Raw genomic sequence first — 20,971 nt, forward strand, 5'->3', positions numbered from 1 at the left:
TAACCAGATATTACCAGTAAATTAACAAGTAGATTCATAATAGTTTTGAAAACATCATACAACTGGAAATGATGCAGTATGTTATCGCATTTGTCAGCAGGTAGTGAATGCTCAATACTATTTTTTGAGCAAATTAAAGTGGATGGTGCACAAAAACTAAACAAAAACTATGTTTGCCTCCAATTTAAATAATTTGGCCTGTGCCCTCAAAGCCTTAGTAACAAAAATGAGAAAAAAATATTTTGTGATAATAAAAAATATTGACCTAATTACTGTAATATCGACCATATACTGATAATATAATTCATCTTGTTACTATCGATATTGTTATCAATCCACTCCCTTTTGTTTACATTCCAGAGCTCAAGTTGAACAGTTAACTTCTTTATTCATCTTTCTGTGTGTAGTATATGTAGCATGTTGAGCTCGTCATCTTCCTGTAGTCTTCTGTTTTGTAACCTGTAAGAAACGTTTATTTTCTGCCATTGAGGCGACTATTAGAAATACTACTGTTTTGATTATGTTATTCGTTTATAGATTATGGGGGATGGATAATAACCGCGACACATTCGTTCTCGCTTGCTCTTAAATTCTAGCCGGTGTTCGAGATACCAATCCCTCCTGGAATTCACACACGCAACTCCTACATGTTTGTAACAAGGTAATACAGAAATGTTAGTGTGTCTCCCTTAGCGTGCATCCCTTTAGAAATATTCTTTTACATGAGTACAATCTTTAGCTTGTGAACACCAGGACACAGCTGAGGTAAGCTCGTCAGCTGATATTCGATTTGTTAAAAAAATACTTATATCAGCTACCAGTCCTATCTGGTGATCGAGATCGGGACATCTCGACTTGATTTCTTTCACACTGATGTTGTCATGGATAAGACCAAGTTCTAAATTTTACTGTAAATTGACTAGAGAACATTTGCCCTGCTGATAAAACAGTGGAACTGAAGCCAAACTTGGACACACAAACACTGCTTCATTGGCCCCAAAACAAAACCCAATTTATCAAAACGACAGAATGAAACAATGGATTCCGGTATTGGAATGGGACGGCGTGGCGCAGTGGGAGAGTGGCCGTGCGCAACCCGAGGGTCCCTGTTTCAATCCCCACCTAGTACCAACCATGTCACGTCTGTTGTGTCCTGAGCAAGACCCTTCACCCTTGCTCCTGATGGCATGGCAGCTCCCTCCATCAGTGTGTGAATGTGTGTGTGAATGGGTAAATGTGGAAGTAGTGTCAAAGCGCTTTGAGTACCTTGAAGGTAGAAAAGCGCTATACAAGTACAACCGATTTATCATTTATCATTTATTGTCACAGCCGCTTCATAATTCCTATACATATATATATATATAAATATATATATGTATATATGTATATATATATATGTATATATATATATATATATATATATATATATATATATATATATATATATATATATATATATATATATATATATATATATATATATATATATATATACACATATATATATATATATAGTAGTAGATCCATCCTTGGAGGTAGAACCCAGCTAGTTTGACCTCCAATTCGGAATCTAAATGACTGGAGCTGTTACGTCAGGCCTGATGCACTTTTGTATTATTTCCCTGAGTTTATGGTTATTTCCTGGTTAGCGCCCTTATTTCAGTTCTACTTCCTGTCTGGCTCCCTCACTAATTTTAGCATGGGAATTTAAAAATGTTATTGTACAGGTACTGTTTCAAGTAACTTTTTAACACTCTTTAATGTTTACCAGTGGGAGAAGAAGTTAACTGCTATAAGTAGTAGAGCTGGCTTCAACTGTAGATATTCATAGTTGAATCTGATCTTTAGATTTTGCCCATAGTCGACGATCAGTTGAATGTAGGGGCTTTTTTTTTTCTTTTTCTTTTGTTGTTGTTTTTTTTATTTTTATTTTTTGAGGAAAACAAATGATGATTACTGACTGGTCTCTAGGGTTCAGTATTGTCACATGGATGTGCTCTAGCACTTCCTCTGTGATATTTTAAAGTTAACAAACCTACAACTTATATAGAAAGAATACAGTCTTTCATTTAAATGAACAAAACAAATATCTCATTTGCAACTTTTTTCCCCTCAAAAAAGGCTAAACCACAGTTTGTGGGTTTTTTGGTTTTTGATGCAGCACCAAGAGGATATCAAACTTGACCAAATAGAGAAAGTAAAAATGTGACAAAGTTTCTTTATGTAAATCCGTGGAAGGATCATCACCTTTGCAAAAAGAGAACTTCACTTCACACTTACGCCGTTTCCAATTCCCGGCGAGTTCCGTGTCTGACAGCAGAGCGACCCAATGAGCCTCAATCACATCCAGCGTCTAGAAAAAAGTTCCCTACACTATTAATAAAATAGTAAAAGTAAATTGAAGAAATAATTGTCTCTCTTGTGTGCAGACAAATAGTTTTTATATAGTAAGAAATGTGGGGGGCCAAAACACAGCCAGCTGTTCTAAACTTGTCAGACCAGGAGGCAGCGACTGCTCTGAGAAAGGCTGAAAGTGACAGCGGAAACTGTTAGCAGGTGTGAGTGAACTCTCGCTAAAAAATAGTTTAAATATCTGCTCGTGTTGGACAAAAAGTCATACACAAACACAAAATAAATGATCTGGTTTACTTGAAAAATACACATATTATGTTTTCACGGCAAATTGTATTTTACATATTTTACGTCATAATGGTTGGTTGCAGACATGAAGTCTACTTGACAAGGGTTTTCAAAAGTAATTTTACGTCGTTGACACAAATGATGAGGACATGCTGATTCTGGAGGTCCAACATTTAAGAATTATACAAACCCCGTTTCCATATGAGTTGGGAAATTGTGTTAGATGTAAATATAAACAGGATACAATGATTTGCAAATCCTTTTCAACCCATATTAAGTTGAATATGCTACAAAAACAACATATTTGATGTTCAAACTCATAAACATTATTTTTTTTTGCAAATAATAATTAACTTATAATTTCATGGCTGTGACACGTGCCAAAGTAGTTGGGAAAGGGCATGTTCACCACTGTGTTACATCTTAAACAACACTCAATAAACGTTTGGGAACTGAGGAGACACCTCTTTGAAGCTTTTCAGGTGGAATTCTTTCCCATTCTTGTTTTATGTACAGCTTAAGTTGTTCAACAGTCCGCGGTCACCGTTGTGGTATTTTAGGCTTCATAATGGGCCACAGGTGTGGACTACAGGCAGGCCAGTCTAGTACCCGCACTCTTTTACTATGAAGCCACGCTGATGTAACACGTGGCTTGGTATTGTCTTGCTGAAATAAGCAGGGGCGTCCATGACAACGTTGCTTGGATGGCAACATAAGTTGCTCCAAAACCTGTATGTACCTTTCAGCATTAATGGTGCCTTCACAAATGTGTAAGTTACCCATGCCTTGGGCACTAATACACCCCCATACCATCACAGATGCTGGCTTTTCAACGCTGGAAAAATTGAAGCGCTAAATACTCTCCAGATTCACTGTAATTTGACACTACTGTGCAAAAATACAAAAGACACAGCATGTTCACAGTATGGTAATGATAATATTACATTTAGTATTGAATAACAATTATTCTAATACACAAAGCGGGCTTCACGGTGGCAGAGGGGTTAGTGCGTCTGCCTCACAATGCGAAGGTCCTGAGTAGTCCTGGATCTACTCAGGACTACTCGGGATCTTTCTGTGTGGAGTTTACATGTTCTCCCCGTAACAGCGTGGGTACCCTCCGGGTACTCCGGCTTCCTCCCACTTCCAAAGACATGCACCTGGGGATAGGTTGATTGGCAACACTAAATTGGCCCAAGTGTGTGAATGTGAGTGTGAATGTTGTCTATCTGTGTTGGCCCTGCGATGAGGTGGTGACTTGTCCAGGGTGTACCCCGCCATCCGCCCGATTGTAGCTGAGATAGGCGCCAGCGCCCCCCGCGTCCCCAAAAGGGAATAAGCGATAAAAAATGGATGGATGAATGGATACTCAAACTGCAAGTACCAGCATTACTTTTCGCTCATTGAAACCCTGCCTTCCTCCCAAATGCAGCTGAGATAGGCTCCAGCACCCCCCGCAACCCCAAAAGGGACAAGCGGTAGGAGATGGATGGACGGATGGATGGAAATTAAAGACAAGAATGTTTATGTATAACATGCACGCCCTGGAAGAAAACGTTTATCCACGTCTTCCTCAAGCAACTCTAATAGCACCTCACGTCGTCAACACATGCCAACGTGACACCTGTTCCTGCTGCTAACCAAACTCCAAAGTAAATGCAGCCAATTGTTTTAATCAGATTCATCACATTTTGGAATTTGGATTTATCATGATTAATCACAGATGATTACTCTCTTGCATAATTAAAATTATATTTCAGAAAAGACCCCGATATTTGTAAACTCATGCAATTTATTGTCAAAATGTCATGCAGGAATGTTTGAAAAACTTTTACTGGGGTGCATGTCATTTATTTGCCAAAAACTTGCTAACAGTTCTATCTATATGTTTTTCAGGCTGTATTTACACAAATGTTTGTTCGTTTCTTTTTACCAAAGTTTACATTTTTGGTACCGTATTTGGTTTTGTACTTTCAATATTTAATGTTGTTACTTTATGGAATATGATATTGTTATACATTATTTATATGCATATCATATGGCACACTGCAACCTATTTTAGAGTTCAGATAAATGCCAAATGTTGTAAAATACTGCAGATAGTGTTTTTATTCTTCAATCCTTTAATATAAACATCTTTGATGTAAAGATGTTATTGAACGTAAAAAAAAATTGAATAAAAAAAAGTAAGATCACAGTTACTTAAAGTGTAAATTACTCTTTTGGAAAAGTAATTTGTAACGGTAACTAATTACTTTTTTAAGGTAAGATGACCAGCACTGGCTCTTACGGGTTACAACTTCCGAATATTTGTTGTGTTCATTATGTAATTGGTGTTTTTGCTGTGTGGCTACTAGGCCTAAGGAAAGGCAGTTTCACTTTTTGCATTCCGGCATGTACTTTTCTCCAGATGTTTTATGCCTTGACCCTTTATTGTAAAACTTGTCTGATTACTCAAGGAAATTTCTAGGCCAGCTTTTTCTTTTAGTATTGTGTCCGAGTGTATTGTCCTCCCTCTTTTACAACACATGCGGGCTAATGAAATGGTACATTACATACACGTTCACTTTGTAGTTTTCCAATCAGCATTTCCACTCTTGAGTTTTTTTGTTTATAGTATTAAAGGCACTCAAGCCCAGAATTGGTCACTGTCTCATATTCTATTCCATTTCTCCCCAGGCCAACTTGTGTTTTGTGGACATCGACAACCATTTTATAGAACTTCCAGAGGAGTTGCCGCAGTTTCCCAACAAATTAGAGTTCATACAAGAGATCTCAGAGGTGCTAATGTCCTTTGGTGTCACACCGGAAGGAAACCTCGACTCTGACTTCCAAGTTGAGCACAGAGGCCTGCGATCAGTCGACGTGGTCTCCGACAAACGCAACGGCAACTTGGCCTCACCTCTAAACTCCTACCTGCTGAGGGAGAATAAAACAATTGCAAGGCTACAGGCTTTGGTCAAGAGGACAGGTGTCAGCCTGGAAAAGGTAAGATTTGATTGTCAGGCAGATGTTTTTTTAAAGGGGAAGTGCACTTTTTTGGAATCAGTATGAAAGACAAGACAACAGATATTTTTAATGCATTCTAACTCTTAAATGAAGTCTGCTCACAATGGACCCAATTGGAGGTCCTCTATGCCGCCCATAAAACCCAAAAAATAACCATCCATAAACTGCCAACAATACTCCATTTAAACTTTGCGACTTGAATATTAACCAAGTATTTGTGATATTGTTATTATAAGTGCAGACGCAGAAAAACTATTTATAGCGGATCCAGGATTAAGAGCTTGTGTTTTGATATGTTGATATCAATGGCTGGTGAGCTGCTAACTTGCCTTGGTGCTTGTGAAAGTTTATTTGAGATCATGAATCATGTCTCTCACCTTGATAGTTGAAGTATGAGGACACAATCCGAGAAGTTGGTACACTTTGACAGCCAATTTAGACATGGCGATGGCGAGAAGACAAAAAGCTTGGTTCCACCCCTTTTTTTCTTTGTGAGGATTGAGTCATTCTTTGTCTAAACGGGAATGTAACAACATTCTATCAGTCGGCATCCTATTGACAGCAGACTTTGCACAGTTAGTGATTTTTGTATGTTTATTGGCTCTCATTAAGTCTGCAGTGAGGACAAATCAGGGATGTTGGTAAAGAAAAGTGAACATTGTAATGAATTTTGAAATTAATGTGCCACGTATGCTTATAATTAGCAAAAATAGTTAAATATATTTTGTATATTATTAACGTGCCTGTTCCTACAATACATACATACTTACATCATGTATATGTATACCAGGGGTGGGCATTACGTCGATCGCGATCGACTGGTCGATCTCGGAGGGTGTGTCAGTCGATCTCAAGCCAGGCATTAAAAAATATACATAAAAATGAGCAATCATCAATCATACCAAGACTTCACTTTCGTCAGTTGTTTGACATTCTCGGCACCCGAGGATCTTGTGAGATGACGCTGGCTGCTCCGAGCTCATATTTCAGAAAAAAATCACTAACAGGGCGGACGCAGAGAAACACATTTTATTTCTAGAGACTCCGTACCTACTGTCAAAACTCCAAAGACCGACTGCACAGTTCCTGTCTTCACCATAAAAGACCTGTTTCCTCCTGCCTGTGCTAACAAAATAAGAGTCTCAGAAAGCTAGCGTGCACAAGCTAGCAAGCTACGGAGTTTGATGCCAATGTATTTCTCCCCTGCCCTCAGCAACCGCTTTCTCACTTGCTTGCCTACCCGCACACTCACTGACGTCACTCACCTGCTGCCAGACATTAAAGGGCCACACACATATGCTACTCTCATAACAAAGTGTTTAAAAACGAGTATGCAAGTTGGACAAATGAGATGCCAAATCCAACCACTTTCATGTGGTATTGGACAGAAAGGAGGACTTTTTTTTCCCTCCATTTGAAAATGCGGACGTTATCAGCACCACTGTCTAATTCCAATCAATGCAAGTCATCAGAATCAAATACACCAACTTATATTCTTGTCTTCATGAAAGAAAGGAATCTATGTGTGTTAAACATGCTTGTATTATCATTAAACACCATTAACTTGTTAACAAAAATGTCTTTTTCATAAATAAATAAATATAAATTATAAATAGGAATGAGGTAGGTCTCCTCGACTTGGTCAATTGAAAAGTAGCTCACCTGCAGAAAAAGTGTGAGCACCCCTGATGTATACCTACTCACACTTAACCTATTTTTTTATGTTTCTCTTTAATATTCATGGTTTGTCTACCCATGGGTTTGCAAACTTGAGAAGCTGAACTGAACACACAGGTTCCAGTCTCTTTTGCTTGCCTTCCTTGTACCTCAGAACTCAAACCTGTGTGCACATTCACTGTCTTACAGACAGTCAGAAATTATAGAACTATTTTCAAAAATGCTCATTTTTCCCACTCCAGTGTTAAAAAAATCTGAGGGAGCCACAACCTGCTCAGTGGCCTTGTGGATAGAGTGTCTGCCCTGAGATCGGTATGTCGTGAGTTCATATCCCAGCCGAGTCATACCAAAGACTATAAAAATGGGACCCATTACCTCCCTGCTTGGCACTCAGCATTAAGGGTTGGAATTGGAGATTAAATCACCATAAATGATTCCCGGGCACCGTTGCTGCCCACTGCTCCCCTCACCTCATAGGGGGTGATCAAGGGTGATGGGTCAAATGCTGAGAATAATTACGCCACATCTTGTATGTGTGTGACAATCATTGGTACTTTAACTTTAACTTTAAAACCCTAATCGAGGTGTTTGGATGTTTTTTAAGTGCTTTATAGACAGAATAAAGCGACTCCCATAGGCGCCATTGTAAGCAGACTTTTGATCGCATTTATTTACTATTTAGAATGCATGACATAAGAAAAACATGTGTTCTTGTCTTACATAAGGATTGTGAATGAAAGGGAAAATGTGCAGTTCCCCTTTATTTTTGTTTTGTTTTTAGAATCACAAATCCCCCCCGAACGCATAACTAATTGTGTTGCAAAAATAATGTTGTGCAGCTCTTATTTACATTTAGGATAACAATTACCGTCATATTAAAACAGAAATTGTTTGAAAGTCTTGATTGAAAAAATATATATTTTTAAACAGCAGGCACCAAAGGTTAACACAGGAGGGAGCAATTTCATCACTCCTACAAGACACACAATTGTAGTTCAGACTGAGCTTTACATTGACACCACAACTAAAATATGTGTTGTACTACTGTCATACTTTAGGAGTAAAGCGATGAATAAAAAGTCCAGATAAAGGAAACAATGAATATGAATCGTCATGTACTACATGTACAAATGAGTGGTCCCGGAAGTGTAGTACAATTGTTAGCATACAACAGAATTTGATACACAATTGTACTACACTTCAAAAATGTTGATCAAACCATCAGATTCAGAACCATGGCAGTAATGACATACTAGAGAATAGTATATTAGCATTGATGTTATGTTGAAGACTAGAGGATGTTTCTGTCCATTAATCGGACGTTTCAATTACCAAATAGGCACATTGCCTGTGATTAGTTTTCAATTGTGAGTTTGTTAGCATTCCTAGTGTTTCACTTAGGCAGCAAAGCATGGCTTTGTTATTTGAACTCCTTTTTTCTGGCATCTGTACAAAGGAGCTTCTGACACCTATTGATAAGTGCTACAGTTATAATTGATCAATGCAGCCGTGTTTTTGCTTCCACATGGGTCTGTGCTCATCAGTTGGAGGTGAGAGAGGATGCCGGTGGTAAAAAGGAGTCACGCTTTCATTGTGATGAAGAGGAGCTGAAGATGCACCAGTTCAACATCCATGTGCGCGAGGTGTTTGCCAACCGCTTCACTCAAATGTTTGCCGATTACGAGGTGTTTGTGATCCAACCGAGTCAAGACAAGGAGTCCTGGTTCACCAATCGAGACCAGATGCAGAACTTTGATAAGGTTCGAAGTTTCGGATCATTATTACTAGTGTTGTATAGTTGAAGGCATAACCCTTCATAATGAATTGTCTTTGTGTATGTGTGTGTAGGCCTCTTTCCTATCTGACCAGCCTGAGCCCTACCTGCCTTTTCTGTCTCGCTTCCTGGAGACACAGATGTTTGCCTCCTTCATCGACAGTAAGATCCTCTGCCATGAGGATGAGGAAAAGGAGCACACACTGAGAGTGTTTGACGGTCGAGTCGATAAAGTTCGGATGCTAAATGTCCGCACACCCACTCTGCGCACTTCTATGTACCAGAAATGTACAGACATCGAAGAGTCTGGTAAGCAATTTGGACAGAAGGAATCTAGATAAAAAAATGGTCAATGAACAAAACCAATACAATAGACAGGACATTTTCTTGTAATTATTTAGATGCATTTTGAAGGTGTTTGTGAGACAGACTGGTTGTATATGTGCCACCACAATTTTCAGTAAACCTGCACAATCAAATCAGATCCAGTGCAAGAGCTGTTTTAAGACATTCTAATAAATTATATCATGGTATACATATTTAACTGTGTGAAAAGGGCAAAATATTAGACACATCTTTAATGATAATTCACTGCAGAAACAAAATATTAGATTAGATTAATGCCTCTCAAAACTAAGCATTATTATTTGTAAAGGCTAACTTGACCGTCTCTTGTATTGTGTCTACTAATTTGTGCGGGTGTGTTTTTACAACTAATTGGCCATAACGAAGTCAATGTAGGAACTAGGGTTGTCCCTATACCAATATTTTGGTACTGGCGGTACCAAAATGTATTTTGATAGTTTTCGATACTTTTCAAAATAAAAGGGACTACAAAAGATAAAAAAGTTAACAAAAAATCTTACGATACAACAAACATACAGTTCTTATTGCACTCAAAGAACAATTTTGAGGGATTAAAATTAAAAGGCATTAAAAACATTAGGCTTTTCTCATTGCACTCAAAGAAAAATTTGCAATTTTATATATCATATATAGCTTGGGGCTGTATATAATATATAAATGAGCTCGGGATCTTTCTGTGTGGAGTTTGCATGTTCTCCCCATGACTGCCTTGGTTCCCTCCAGGTACTCCACCTCCAAAAACATGCACCTGGGGATAGGTTGATTTGCCACAGTAAATTGGCCCTAATGTGTGAGTGTGAGTGTGAATGTTGTCTGTCTATCTGTGTTGGCCCTGTGGTGAGGTGGCGACTTGTCCAAGGTGTACCCCGCCTTCCGCCCTAATGCAGCTGAGAACCTTGCATTAGGGCGGATATTAGACCCGCGACCCAAAAAGAAACAAACGGTAGAAAATGGATGGATGGATATATAGCCTGCCATAATCCAGGATTAGGTTGGAATAAAATGGAATGTTTTTGTGACATATTAAATGCGTTGTGATTTATTGTTGTCACTCTTGGTATGTGCTTTAAGACAAATACAATCATTAGTAAATACTAAAAACAATATAGTGGCTACAACTACACAGATAAGACATGTAGCAGGTAAAACACACATTAAGGATAATACGCAAATTGTTTCAATTTGTTACAGAATTTAGTGATTTCACTTGCATTAGTTTGCGCTACATGTGCGGTTTTGACTCTGCTAATATTTGGTATCAGGCCAAGCAGCTGTGTGTGTTTCTACGTATCTGCATGTGCACAGCAGGGTAGCTGGTTAAATATATTACCTTTAAACTCCTGTACAGGTCTGAATGCTTATTTAAATATTTACCTAAGGTGGAAGCGCAGGTGGTAATGCTGCTTTGCCACCAATGGTGAGGAGTGTTTTAAAGCACTGCTTGTAACGTGGCACCTTATCACCTTTATTGATAGTTTTGAAGCACAAATACCTCTATATTGCGCTTCACGCACAATCTTTATTAACCAGTAGAATCGCCTTTATTTGCCATTTTCCTTTCCTCACTGTTTCTGCTTGTGAGCTCCGTGAGTGTGTGCATGCTGACACACTCAACATGCTCTTCAGCTCTGTACGCACAGCAGCGTATGGATGAAAAAAATAAGTACCATACTGGTTTTTTTTCAAAGGCAGTATTGTACCGTTTTCAATTCATTAGTACTGCGGTACTTTATTAGTACCGGCAAACCGAACAACCTAAGTGGGAACACAATGTTTCTGTTCACAGAGAAGGCCATTGAGGCGAGAGTGATGAAGATCGACCACACAGCTCTGCTTCCGCACCTCCTGGACATGAAGATCGGCCAGGGACGTTATGAGCAAGGCTTCTTCCCACGACTGCAAACTGATGTGCTCTCCTCTGGGCCCACTAGCAACAAGTGACTATTTTACACGGCCTGCGTATTCTACGGATGGGTCCTTGTTTCTCAGTTGATTGTTTATGTAATGCTTTTCTATGTTCCAGATGGACCAAGAGGAGCGCCCCTGCCCAGTGGAGGAGGCGCGATCGTCAGAAGCAGCATGCAGAGCATCTTTATTTAGATAATGACCAGAGAGAGGTTAGCATACTACTAGTAATCCGCATTTGACACCTTTAGTTTCGTTATTTCTGTTCATTCTGCTTGACCTTTTTTCACTAAATTTTTTTTACCTTTCCCCACATGTTTGCCCCATTTTTCACCATCTCTATGGTCACTGTGTCTTATCTTGTTTTTGTTTTGTTTGCACTCATGCTCGCACACTCTCAGCATGTAGAGTGTTTGTTTCCGGAGCTGCAGCTCCTGCTGTTTCTTGACCACTACTGGCACTTGCAGTCCTTCAAGCCCTGTCTAAAGTCGGTGACTGTGGATGTGGTATGTGCTGGTGCTCTGTGAGGCCTTCATGCTCAGACCACATGAGCTGCCCATGTGGTCTTCCTCTCTTCCAGCTTCCTCCACCATAAGACCAGCTTTGACTGATATTTTGTTATACAAGGCTGGCTCATTTAAAATAAACAGTCTACCCCGCCTTTCGCCCGAATGCAACTGAGATAAGCTCCAGCACCACCCGTGACCCCGAAAGGGACAAGTGGTAAAAAAATGGATGGATGGATGGATGGACATGCAGCTCAAATGATGGAAACCTTGCTGATTGAAAGTGAGAATCATTTATTTGGACGTCATTTACACTCCAAAAAAATAGAGATTGCGTTATTCCCAATATTGCGTTTTATTTACATTTTTATTTTTTACCCTTTTCTTTTCAAAAACGTTATGCGCATAACTCGGCTGCCTAAACCTGCTTGGTTGATAGTGCCACCATGTGACATGACATGAATGGTGGATTGTGCTCCTACATCCCAGAATGGGGCGGGCACTATCCACCAGTACTTTTGGACATTACTGGGTTGATATTTTGTTATTTTAACATATTGATTTTTCATTTCTTCTTTCTGGAGAGTTTCATACAAATTTACTATGTAAGTTTTTAAGTATGCAATAAGTTGGTGAAAAACAACGCAATACACTCTCGTGGTAAAAAATTGGGGGTCCATGGCGCAATCGCTTAATATGGAATGTCAAGTTATATGAGACTGCACTATATCGAACTTTGAGTGTATGTAACTTGGAAATGGCAAGTTGTCCTGTTTTAGCTCATTAATTGGCACCAGATAATCTTTGTATACAAAGCAATCTTGTCACGTTTGCATTTTACACTTTATAAAATGATTACAATTTAAAATGTGAGTAGTCTGATCTCCCTGGCCACTTCTTAATGTATGCCTGCAGAATCTACGATCCAATGTAAGAGCTCTATAAAAAAAATGAATCTACGTCCACAAATGGGTCTGTTCTCCCATGTGCTGATGTGGAAAAAAAGGTGCGCAACTGCACACATTCTGGCGGCCCCGCATTCTCTCCCTTGACTTAAGTCTTTCTGTGCACATATCTAAGATGCACAATTCGGGTGATGAACCTTTACATGTAGGCTTTCTCTGTCAAATGCCTCAAGCATATTCTCCCATCAACTTCAGTAGTTTTGTTCTTACGCACTTCTGAGTCTGGAAAATGTCCAGCGCCCCGAGAAGGTGAAACATTGTACATCTATCCATTTTCTACTGTTTGTCCCTTTCGGGTTCGTTATATTGCACCTAAAATTTGTATGCTGTGTACACCACACATAATAACATGATAAAATAAACTTCCAAAAATGAATCACATCTAATCTGATTGCTTCAATTGACACACCTGCAAGCAACCATGGATATAAGGATAAAATAATCATAATGACACTCTAAATTAATGATAAAAAATCAAAATGCACATTGTTATCTTGGGAGCGTGACCACTGTGGAAGGCAACCAACCGTGTGCATATGGGCCGTGTTTGAACATCTTGGTACTAACAGATTTTCAATGCATCCGGCCAATAATCTTTGAACTGTGTGACTATTAAATAGAAAATATGTGAATAATGTAGAGTGGAACCTCGATTTACAAAAGTAATTATTTCTTGAACATGGTTCGTGTACCGAAAAGTTTGAATATTGAAGCAGAGTTGCCCATAACAATCAATGTAAACATGAATAACTGCTTATAGTCTCGACAAACTTAAAGCTATACAGCGGGACTGTGAGACTTTGGACTTATTTAAAGTGTTTCTGATCACACAAAGTGATCTCTAAAACAGGGTGGTACAGCTCCGACTGGCCCAAGGAATCACAATTGCCAAAAGTGCCGTTTGCTGTCGAAGCTCTTCGAAATGGCCGCGCCCGTGTGTACAGGATGTAAACAGAATGTGAGGTAGTAGACCTCGCCTCTTCAACATGGCTGTGCCTGCATGTAGTGATGAAATCAAAATGACATCCATCTATCAATTTTTCTACCGCTTGTCCCTTTTGGGGTCGCGGTGGGTGCTGGAGCCTATCTCAGCTGCATTCGGGCGGAAGGCGGGGTACATCCTGGACAAGTCGCCACTTCACCGCAGCAAAATGACATCCATCAATGGCTTCAACCGCCATGCAAAATGAATGAATGAAGCGGTTGTACGCCAAGACATGGTTCACATACATAGGCATATTTAACGCAATGTAAACGTTCGTAAACCGAAAAGGTCGCAAAAAGAGGCGTTTGTAAATTAAGGTACCAATATAATGTTTTATCAATTTATTCTAATTAGTTTTTACCAGTTAATATCAAACTGCCATACTCCCCTGCACAAGCACATACACTCGCACACAGCTCTGAAGCGTCAAGGCAAACATTTTTTCTAAACAGAACTATTAACATCATTAATAACTTCAGAGTAGTTATAATAAGTGGAACAAAGTTTAATCCATGCATTATTATGCAGCCAGGTAGAAGACTTTGTAGCTTGCATACACACACTGCATCACCATGGCAACACACGTTCGTGTGACAGCGCAGCCTGGATTGATACAGCCTTTTCAAATTTAAAGCAATATTTTTTTTCCATGGATTTCAATGACATTCAGTGTTGGTATAACTCCATGTTCCATGATTTTCACACAACCTAGAAATACGGTGCCACGGCAAATTATGTCTCGTTAGTAATGAGTCTGCCTTAATTCACGACTTTAGCATATTTGCCTACCTTACACGGTTCGCGTGTCCGCATGCTGGATGGGAAAATATAAATAAGAGGAACGTGTGAAACTTCAAGCCTGTAAAAAACAGGCAAACAGGGCAAAAAGGCCCACTAAATGATTCCTACTGGTACTCTAGATTCAATTCAAATTACTATTAACAGTTTCAATTAATCTGACTTCATCATTTAAGCCTGATTGTACTGTTGGACAGGTTATATGGAATTCATATGAATATTTATATGAGTTTGTAAATTTCTTCCAGGGGATTAATAAAGTGTTTTTGATTCTGTAATACAATAATGGACAAACATTTACCTAGATTTTGCTTCAATAATATAGAATACAATAAAAAGCAATAATTGAAATGATAAAAAATCATAATGCCTTGTTTATTCAATTAAGTTAACTTATTTTAGGGAAATGTGATTTCAAAGTAGTGTTTCTAATACTTCCACCTTGCCTAAGTGTTAAGAGAGCTCTGGGGTGTGTGTTTCAAAGGATAACTTTAAGGTTTCTTTGGCACAGTTTGAAAGACTTGCTTTAAATGAAGTCTCCGTTTAAACAGAAATACATCCAAGAGGCGCGGAACTTGGGAACAACCATCAGACAGCCTAAACTGTCCAACCTGTCCCCGTCTGTCATTGCGCAAACAAACTGGAAGTTTGTTGAAGGGTTGCTTAAAGAGTGCAAGAACAAGGTTTGTGCAGGATTTCGCTGTTATTTGTTTTTTCTGATTGCTAGCTAATGGAAGTGTCAACATGCCTCTTTCCTTACAGACCAAACGCATGCTCGTCGAGAAGATGGGTCGCGAGGCAGTGGAGTTGGGTCATGTGGAGGTTAGCATCACTGGTGTGGAGGAGAACACTTTGATTGCCAGTCTGTGTGACTTGTTGGAGAGAATCTGGAGCCATGGGCTGCAAGTTAAACAGGTCAGACAAACAACAGCAACAGCACTGCATATATTTCACCTAACTCTTCACCAACTGATTGTGTCCATGCAGATGTTAAACAGCACTACATTATTTTCACAGTATTCAGATCCATATTTTGTTTCTGTTTTCAGGGTAAATCTGCCCTGTGGTCCCACTTGCTTCATTACCAGGAAAGCAAAGAGAAAAAGAGTGCAACCCCAGCTGGTTTAGGACCTCCAGGTATAGGAAATGCTGACATTTGTAACAAACTGGAGCCAAAACCTGAATTTGTGTTTTATTTCTATCTTAGGTTTTATCCATGATCCTGAAAGACGGAAATCTGATGGTGGGTCTACGATGCCACCTCTTAAAGTGTCCCTGATCCAAGACATGAGGTGAGGAAGACTGACTTGTATTTCAGTTAACGAATTAATAAGATCGCAATTCGTTTATCAATAAAACTTTTTTTAAAATATTAAAAAATATTCCCTGGAGATATTTTAATTGTAATGATCTTCAAAGCCAAACACGACATTCTACTGAGGAAGCATCTCTAACTGTTACCGTTAGGGCATTCCAGAGTCCTGGAGCCCAAATAGAAAATGCTCTATAGCCCGCAGACTTTTTTGGGCTCTGGGAATCACTAATAAGCCAGAGTTCTTTGAATGCAGATTTCTATCCGGGGCATATGGTACAATACAATTAATAAGATAGAATGGAGCTAGTCCGTTTAGTATTTTATACATAAGTAGTAAAACCTTAAAGTCACATCTGAAGTGCACAGGAAGCCAATGCAGGTGAACCAGTCTAGGCGTACTATGGTCAAACTTTCTTTTTCTTGTCAAAAGTCTAGCAGCCGCATTTTCTACCAAATGTAATCTTTTAATGCTAGACATTAGGAGATCCGAAAATAATCAATACAGTAATTGAGACGAGACGTAACGAATGGATGAATAATAATCTTAGTGTAGGTGGTGGACAAAATGGGACAGATTTTAGCGATATTACGGAGCTGAAAGATGGTTGTTTTAGTAACACTCTTAATGTGTGACTCAAACGAGAGAGTTTCGTCTAAAATAATTATTTACCGAGTAGCTTTGTGTAATTGTTTTGTTGTCAATCGTTAAAGTGGTATTATTAAATAAGTGTCTGTAACTAGCAGGACCGATAATCAGCATTTCCGTTTTCTTAGCGATAAGATGCAAAAAGTTGCTGGACATTCATTATTTTGATTTCATTAAGACACGTCTCCAGATGACTACAATCTGGCATGTAGCAGTGAACGCTAACACCGTAATTGCAGCAGCATATAGATGCTGAAGAGTACAGGGCCAAGAACCGAACCCTTTCAGCCCTTTTAAGGGGACGGGCAATATGTGTACTTGTATAGTTAGGAAGAAATGCCTCGCTAAGAGGAAAAAAAGAGATCAATGACTTTAAGATCGTTGTCTCTAATAACCTCATTGACTAAAAGCGCTTTAGAAGACTGATCTGATGTCTAAATAGCCCATATTATAGTTTGGGGACGGTTTTGAGGCATTTTTGTTAATGGTATTCGTAGTACTGATATCTATAACGTTACGTCTATTTCGCTCTAGTGCGCCTTATATATATTAAATCATATCTAGTAATTAATATGGTGGGGATCTTGAAAATGTTTGCTTGGTACTGCGATAGATTTATCCATTCATCCATTTTCTACCGCTTGTCCCTTTCGGGTTTTGGGGGGTGCTGGAGCCTATCTCAGCTGCATTTGGGTGGAAGGTGGCATACACTCTGGACAAGTTGCCACCTCATAATGATTCATAATTAGTTACCTCAGTAAAATGCATGTCTACCTCTAGCACAGTCACTACAGAAATAAAACGTTATGTGAGTTATATATTATTCTACAAGAAATGCTCTGTGTGCAGGAATTTTGTAGCCTGGCACTGGTTAGTTGTAGCTTAACTAACTCATCACCCGGGCTGACAGGCACAGTAGATCCCTGTGTTTCAACCAGTAATCTATGTTTCTAGAAAGACTGATGGCACTTTTCCGGTTAGGGTGAAGGCCGTCTCTCCTCAGCAAGCCTAGTTTGCCCCAGTAAGAGGGCCAAATGTCAATTAACTTGTTAAGTGAGAATAATCTCTTATATCTCATCATGGTTTCTCGCCGGCAAGGGGCCCGAGACAAGTACGAGATGTCGAGACATCTTTCTCGCGAGATCACAAATCCTAGCTATGTTCCTCTTTGTAATCTCCGACTGTCTCATCCTAATGTCATTGGAGCTGACGTGTACAACTATGTTTGCATAGCTAGTGGTGCAATTAGCCTGTCGTACGTGTTTACTAGACCTTTTGCTAGTCGGGCCCCAGGACTACACTTAATTACGGCTGGTTTACGAAGCTGTATGTTCCGTGTGATGGAGTCTCCTATGACCAAAGTGTAGTGTCTGGTAGACTGTGGTGTAGGACTAACCAAGTTATGAAATTATTCTGCTCTAACTGGCAGACTGGGCCCTCTAGCAAAGCCAACTTATATAAGGGAAAGGTGCACAAAGAACGGGAAGCCATACCCACCGTGTTTCTTCCACCGAGTCAAGTTCTTGCTGTCTTCAGAGCAGAGTAACTTTGGATTGAGACTATCTTAGCTTCGCTAGCTTAGCAACCAGCAACCTGAAAGTGAGGCAGTGAAACAGACAGTGGCTGCTTTGTAAGTTTGATAAGATTAGTAAATGTGTTGGTGAAAGAATAAAGAAAGTTGTAAAAAAATTATAATGACACAGAAAGATAGCACTTAGCTTTTTGAGCGGCAAACATCAGCGGCGGCAGCAAGAGCGAGCAGACTAGCTAGCTTCTGTGTCAGCATGAAACGCGTCTGAGTTTGTAATGCACAACAAATTGCAATAAGACACCAATCTGTACTGACTGAAAAACATGAACATTTATATTACATCCATCCATTCACCCATTTTCTACCGCTTATTCCCTTTGGGGTCACGGGGGCCGCTGGTGCCTATCTCAGCTACAATCGGACGGAAGGCGGCATACACCCTAGACAAGTTGCCACCTCATTGCAGATTTATATTACAGTATCTGTAAATTATTAGACCTCGTTTCTTGTATTCTTTGTACACAGCTAGCCAGACAGCGTATGTACTGTACTTGTAATAACACACATGATGTGCTGCCTGTATCATTATCGATATAAAGTGTGACTCACTCGATGGACAATTGCCTCTTTGGTCCAGCTGGCCAGGGATGTTTTTTCGGTTGATTATGGGTAAGCATTCCATTTATTTCAAAATGGCTTGTCTAAAAATAGTCGTCTTCCTTGTCTGTTACCAAGTCTGCCATGATTAGAACACATGCATGTTTGATTCTAAAAGGGGTTATTGCCAGAAGTCAGACATGCGCTCCTATGGAAACGGAAATGAATGCGCCGAAGTAGTACTACCCGCAGTGATTAAAATGACCAAAATACGGTAAATGTTGTACATATTACATATTAATACGAACATGTCTGTTATTACATTATATATGTACTTGCAGCGTGTATGTAAAACAATGATGGAGGGTTTTGATGTTGTTTTAGAGGGCTTTGAAAGCTACAATGGTGACTCTCATTAGCTCCATCTTCCAAGCGTTTTTGTCATCCTTAAAATCCTCCACCAAGAAAAGACCTGTATTCATGTCTCTCATGACGATTGTGAACATGGGCAAAATTCTAAAAAGAGTGCAGTTACCCTTCAAGTCAATGTTATGACATTTTAGCTAGTATTGGTGTTATTGAACACTGACAAAGATAGCAGTTAAATAAAAGACTTTATAAACAAGTTGGGGCAACAATCTCTACACATTGCCTGCTGCATGTTTCCTCATGTCATTAACTCGCAGTCACAGCAGCTGAGTGAAAGACGCTATGTTAGAAAAATGAGAACAACCTCACATATTTTTTTTCCTCCACTGTATACTTTTAGCGTGGGACAAATGCATCTCTCTCCAATATTGTCCACACCTGTCGCCGTGTATTAACAGCAGTGCGCTGTGAAATGCACGCCGAGACCCTAAGCTACGAAAGTAGGCGAGAGAAATAAAATCAAACCATGCGATTGGCTCTGGAGCAAGGTCCATGTAGTTGCTTTTCGCCCTGTTTTCTCAAGCCAAACAGGGCTATTGCACAAACGCTGCTGCGACTCTGTTTCCAGGAAATGAGCAGTGTTGCCTAAAATGCAATAATAATTGACGGTTTTTCAATAATTAACATTTTTAAACCGTGTTACTAACCGTCTGGATTTTTACCGGAGTTTTATCATATCATTGACCGTTACACCCCTAGCTGTCACCAAGGGTAGTGTTTGTTTATGTGGCAGGAAGGTGCGTGCATGTGTGTGTGTGTGTGTGTGTGTGTGTGTGTGTGTGTGTGTGTGTGTGTGTGTGTGTGTGTGTGTGTGTGTGTGTGTGTGTGTGTGTGTGTGTGTGTGGTACTTATTACTTCCAGCCTAATAACCACGTGGGCCCTCCGGGTCAAGTCAGTGTCTCACACAAAGCACTGTGCTACTAGTAAGGCGACCCCCAAACTAAATGTTGACGCCAAGACTCTTAGCATACTCTTCACTCATAATGGAAAAAAAAGATGTCCTGCATCCCTTAATTAATTAGTAATCTATCCCTTCGTCATGATATGGAGTAGATGTTTTCCTTCAAAATAATAACAATGTTTCAGTAAAGTTGATAATAGCGCAATGTCATAACTAGGGGAGAAATCCCAGTAATATTTGACTCCTTTGCCACGGAGATACCGCGTGCAGAGGAAAGTGGGTTAGTCAAATGTCAATGTTGGGGACAGGAGAGGTGGATTAAGGGGCGTAGAGTAAAAGGCGTTGGAGGAGACATAAGCGTCTCTCATAGAGCAAGCAAGCTTATGACACAGATGGAGCGGAAAGGAATGTGTCTGGATGTTAGAGACTTGATAGTGCCTTGCAGCAAAACAGGAACACACGCACAAACACACAGGAAGTCACAGACAGACATCTTTCCAAACATAACTACTTTGGATGCCTAATATATGTATTAAAGGTATGCTACAGTATTGTATTGCCACATCTTGACTTAGTGTGTATAAATCCCCAAACTGTCTTGAAATAATGGCTTCATGATGATCCTGTTTTTTGTACAAATACCTCACCTCCTGACCTTTGACCTTGTGGTTTGATTTCCAGACACATTCAAAACATAAGTGAGATCAAGACCGACGTGGGCAAGGCCAGAGCTTGGGTTCGCCTCTCCATGGAAAAGAAGTTACTCTCCAGGCACCTGAAGCAACTGCTGTCTGACCTTGAGCTTACAAAGTGAGCAAGACAATGCACCAGCAGGGCTCCAATTTTACGGTGTACTTTTGTTAGGCCGTACAAGTGAGGGCACAAGCAGATTTTCTCAAATTTGTTATTAATTCATGATTGTGGAGG

The 20,971-nt window shown here is 39.7% G+C and overlaps 1 protein-coding gene across 6 annotated transcripts in view; it reads left to right on the forward strand.

Moving 5' to 3' along the window:
• dennd5a (DENN/MADD domain containing 5A) overlaps positions 1-20,971 on the forward strand; it is a 92,383-nt gene that overhangs the window by 59,874 nt on the left and 11,538 nt on the right. For 4 of the 6 annotated variants that reach the window (XM_061883067.1, XM_061883059.1, XM_061883092.1 and 1 more), the window contains 11 exons: positions 5,320-5,628; positions 8,871-9,086; positions 9,175-9,409; positions 11,253-11,403; positions 11,490-11,583; positions 11,773-11,877; positions 15,177-15,308; positions 15,388-15,540; positions 15,675-15,762; positions 15,833-15,917; positions 20,726-20,854. In XM_061883067.1, the coding sequence (XP_061739051.1) occupies positions 5,320-5,628; positions 8,871-9,086; positions 9,175-9,409; positions 11,253-11,403; positions 11,490-11,583; positions 11,773-11,877; positions 15,177-15,308; positions 15,388-15,540; positions 15,675-15,762; positions 15,833-15,917; positions 20,726-20,854 (1,697 nt within the window). The remainder of the gene's footprint in view (positions 1-5,319; positions 5,629-8,870; positions 9,087-9,174; positions 9,410-11,252; positions 11,404-11,489; positions 11,584-11,772; positions 11,878-15,176; positions 15,309-15,387; positions 15,541-15,674; positions 15,763-15,832; positions 15,918-20,725; positions 20,855-20,971) is intronic. The other 2 variants (XM_061883084.1, XM_061883075.1) reach the window with 1 other exon arrangement.

This window comes from Nerophis ophidion, linkage group LG02 (assembly GCF_033978795.1).
Source record: "Nerophis ophidion isolate RoL-2023_Sa linkage group LG02, RoL_Noph_v1.0, whole genome shotgun sequence".
NCBI lineage: Eukaryota > Metazoa > Chordata > Actinopteri > Syngnathiformes > Syngnathidae > Nerophis > Nerophis ophidion.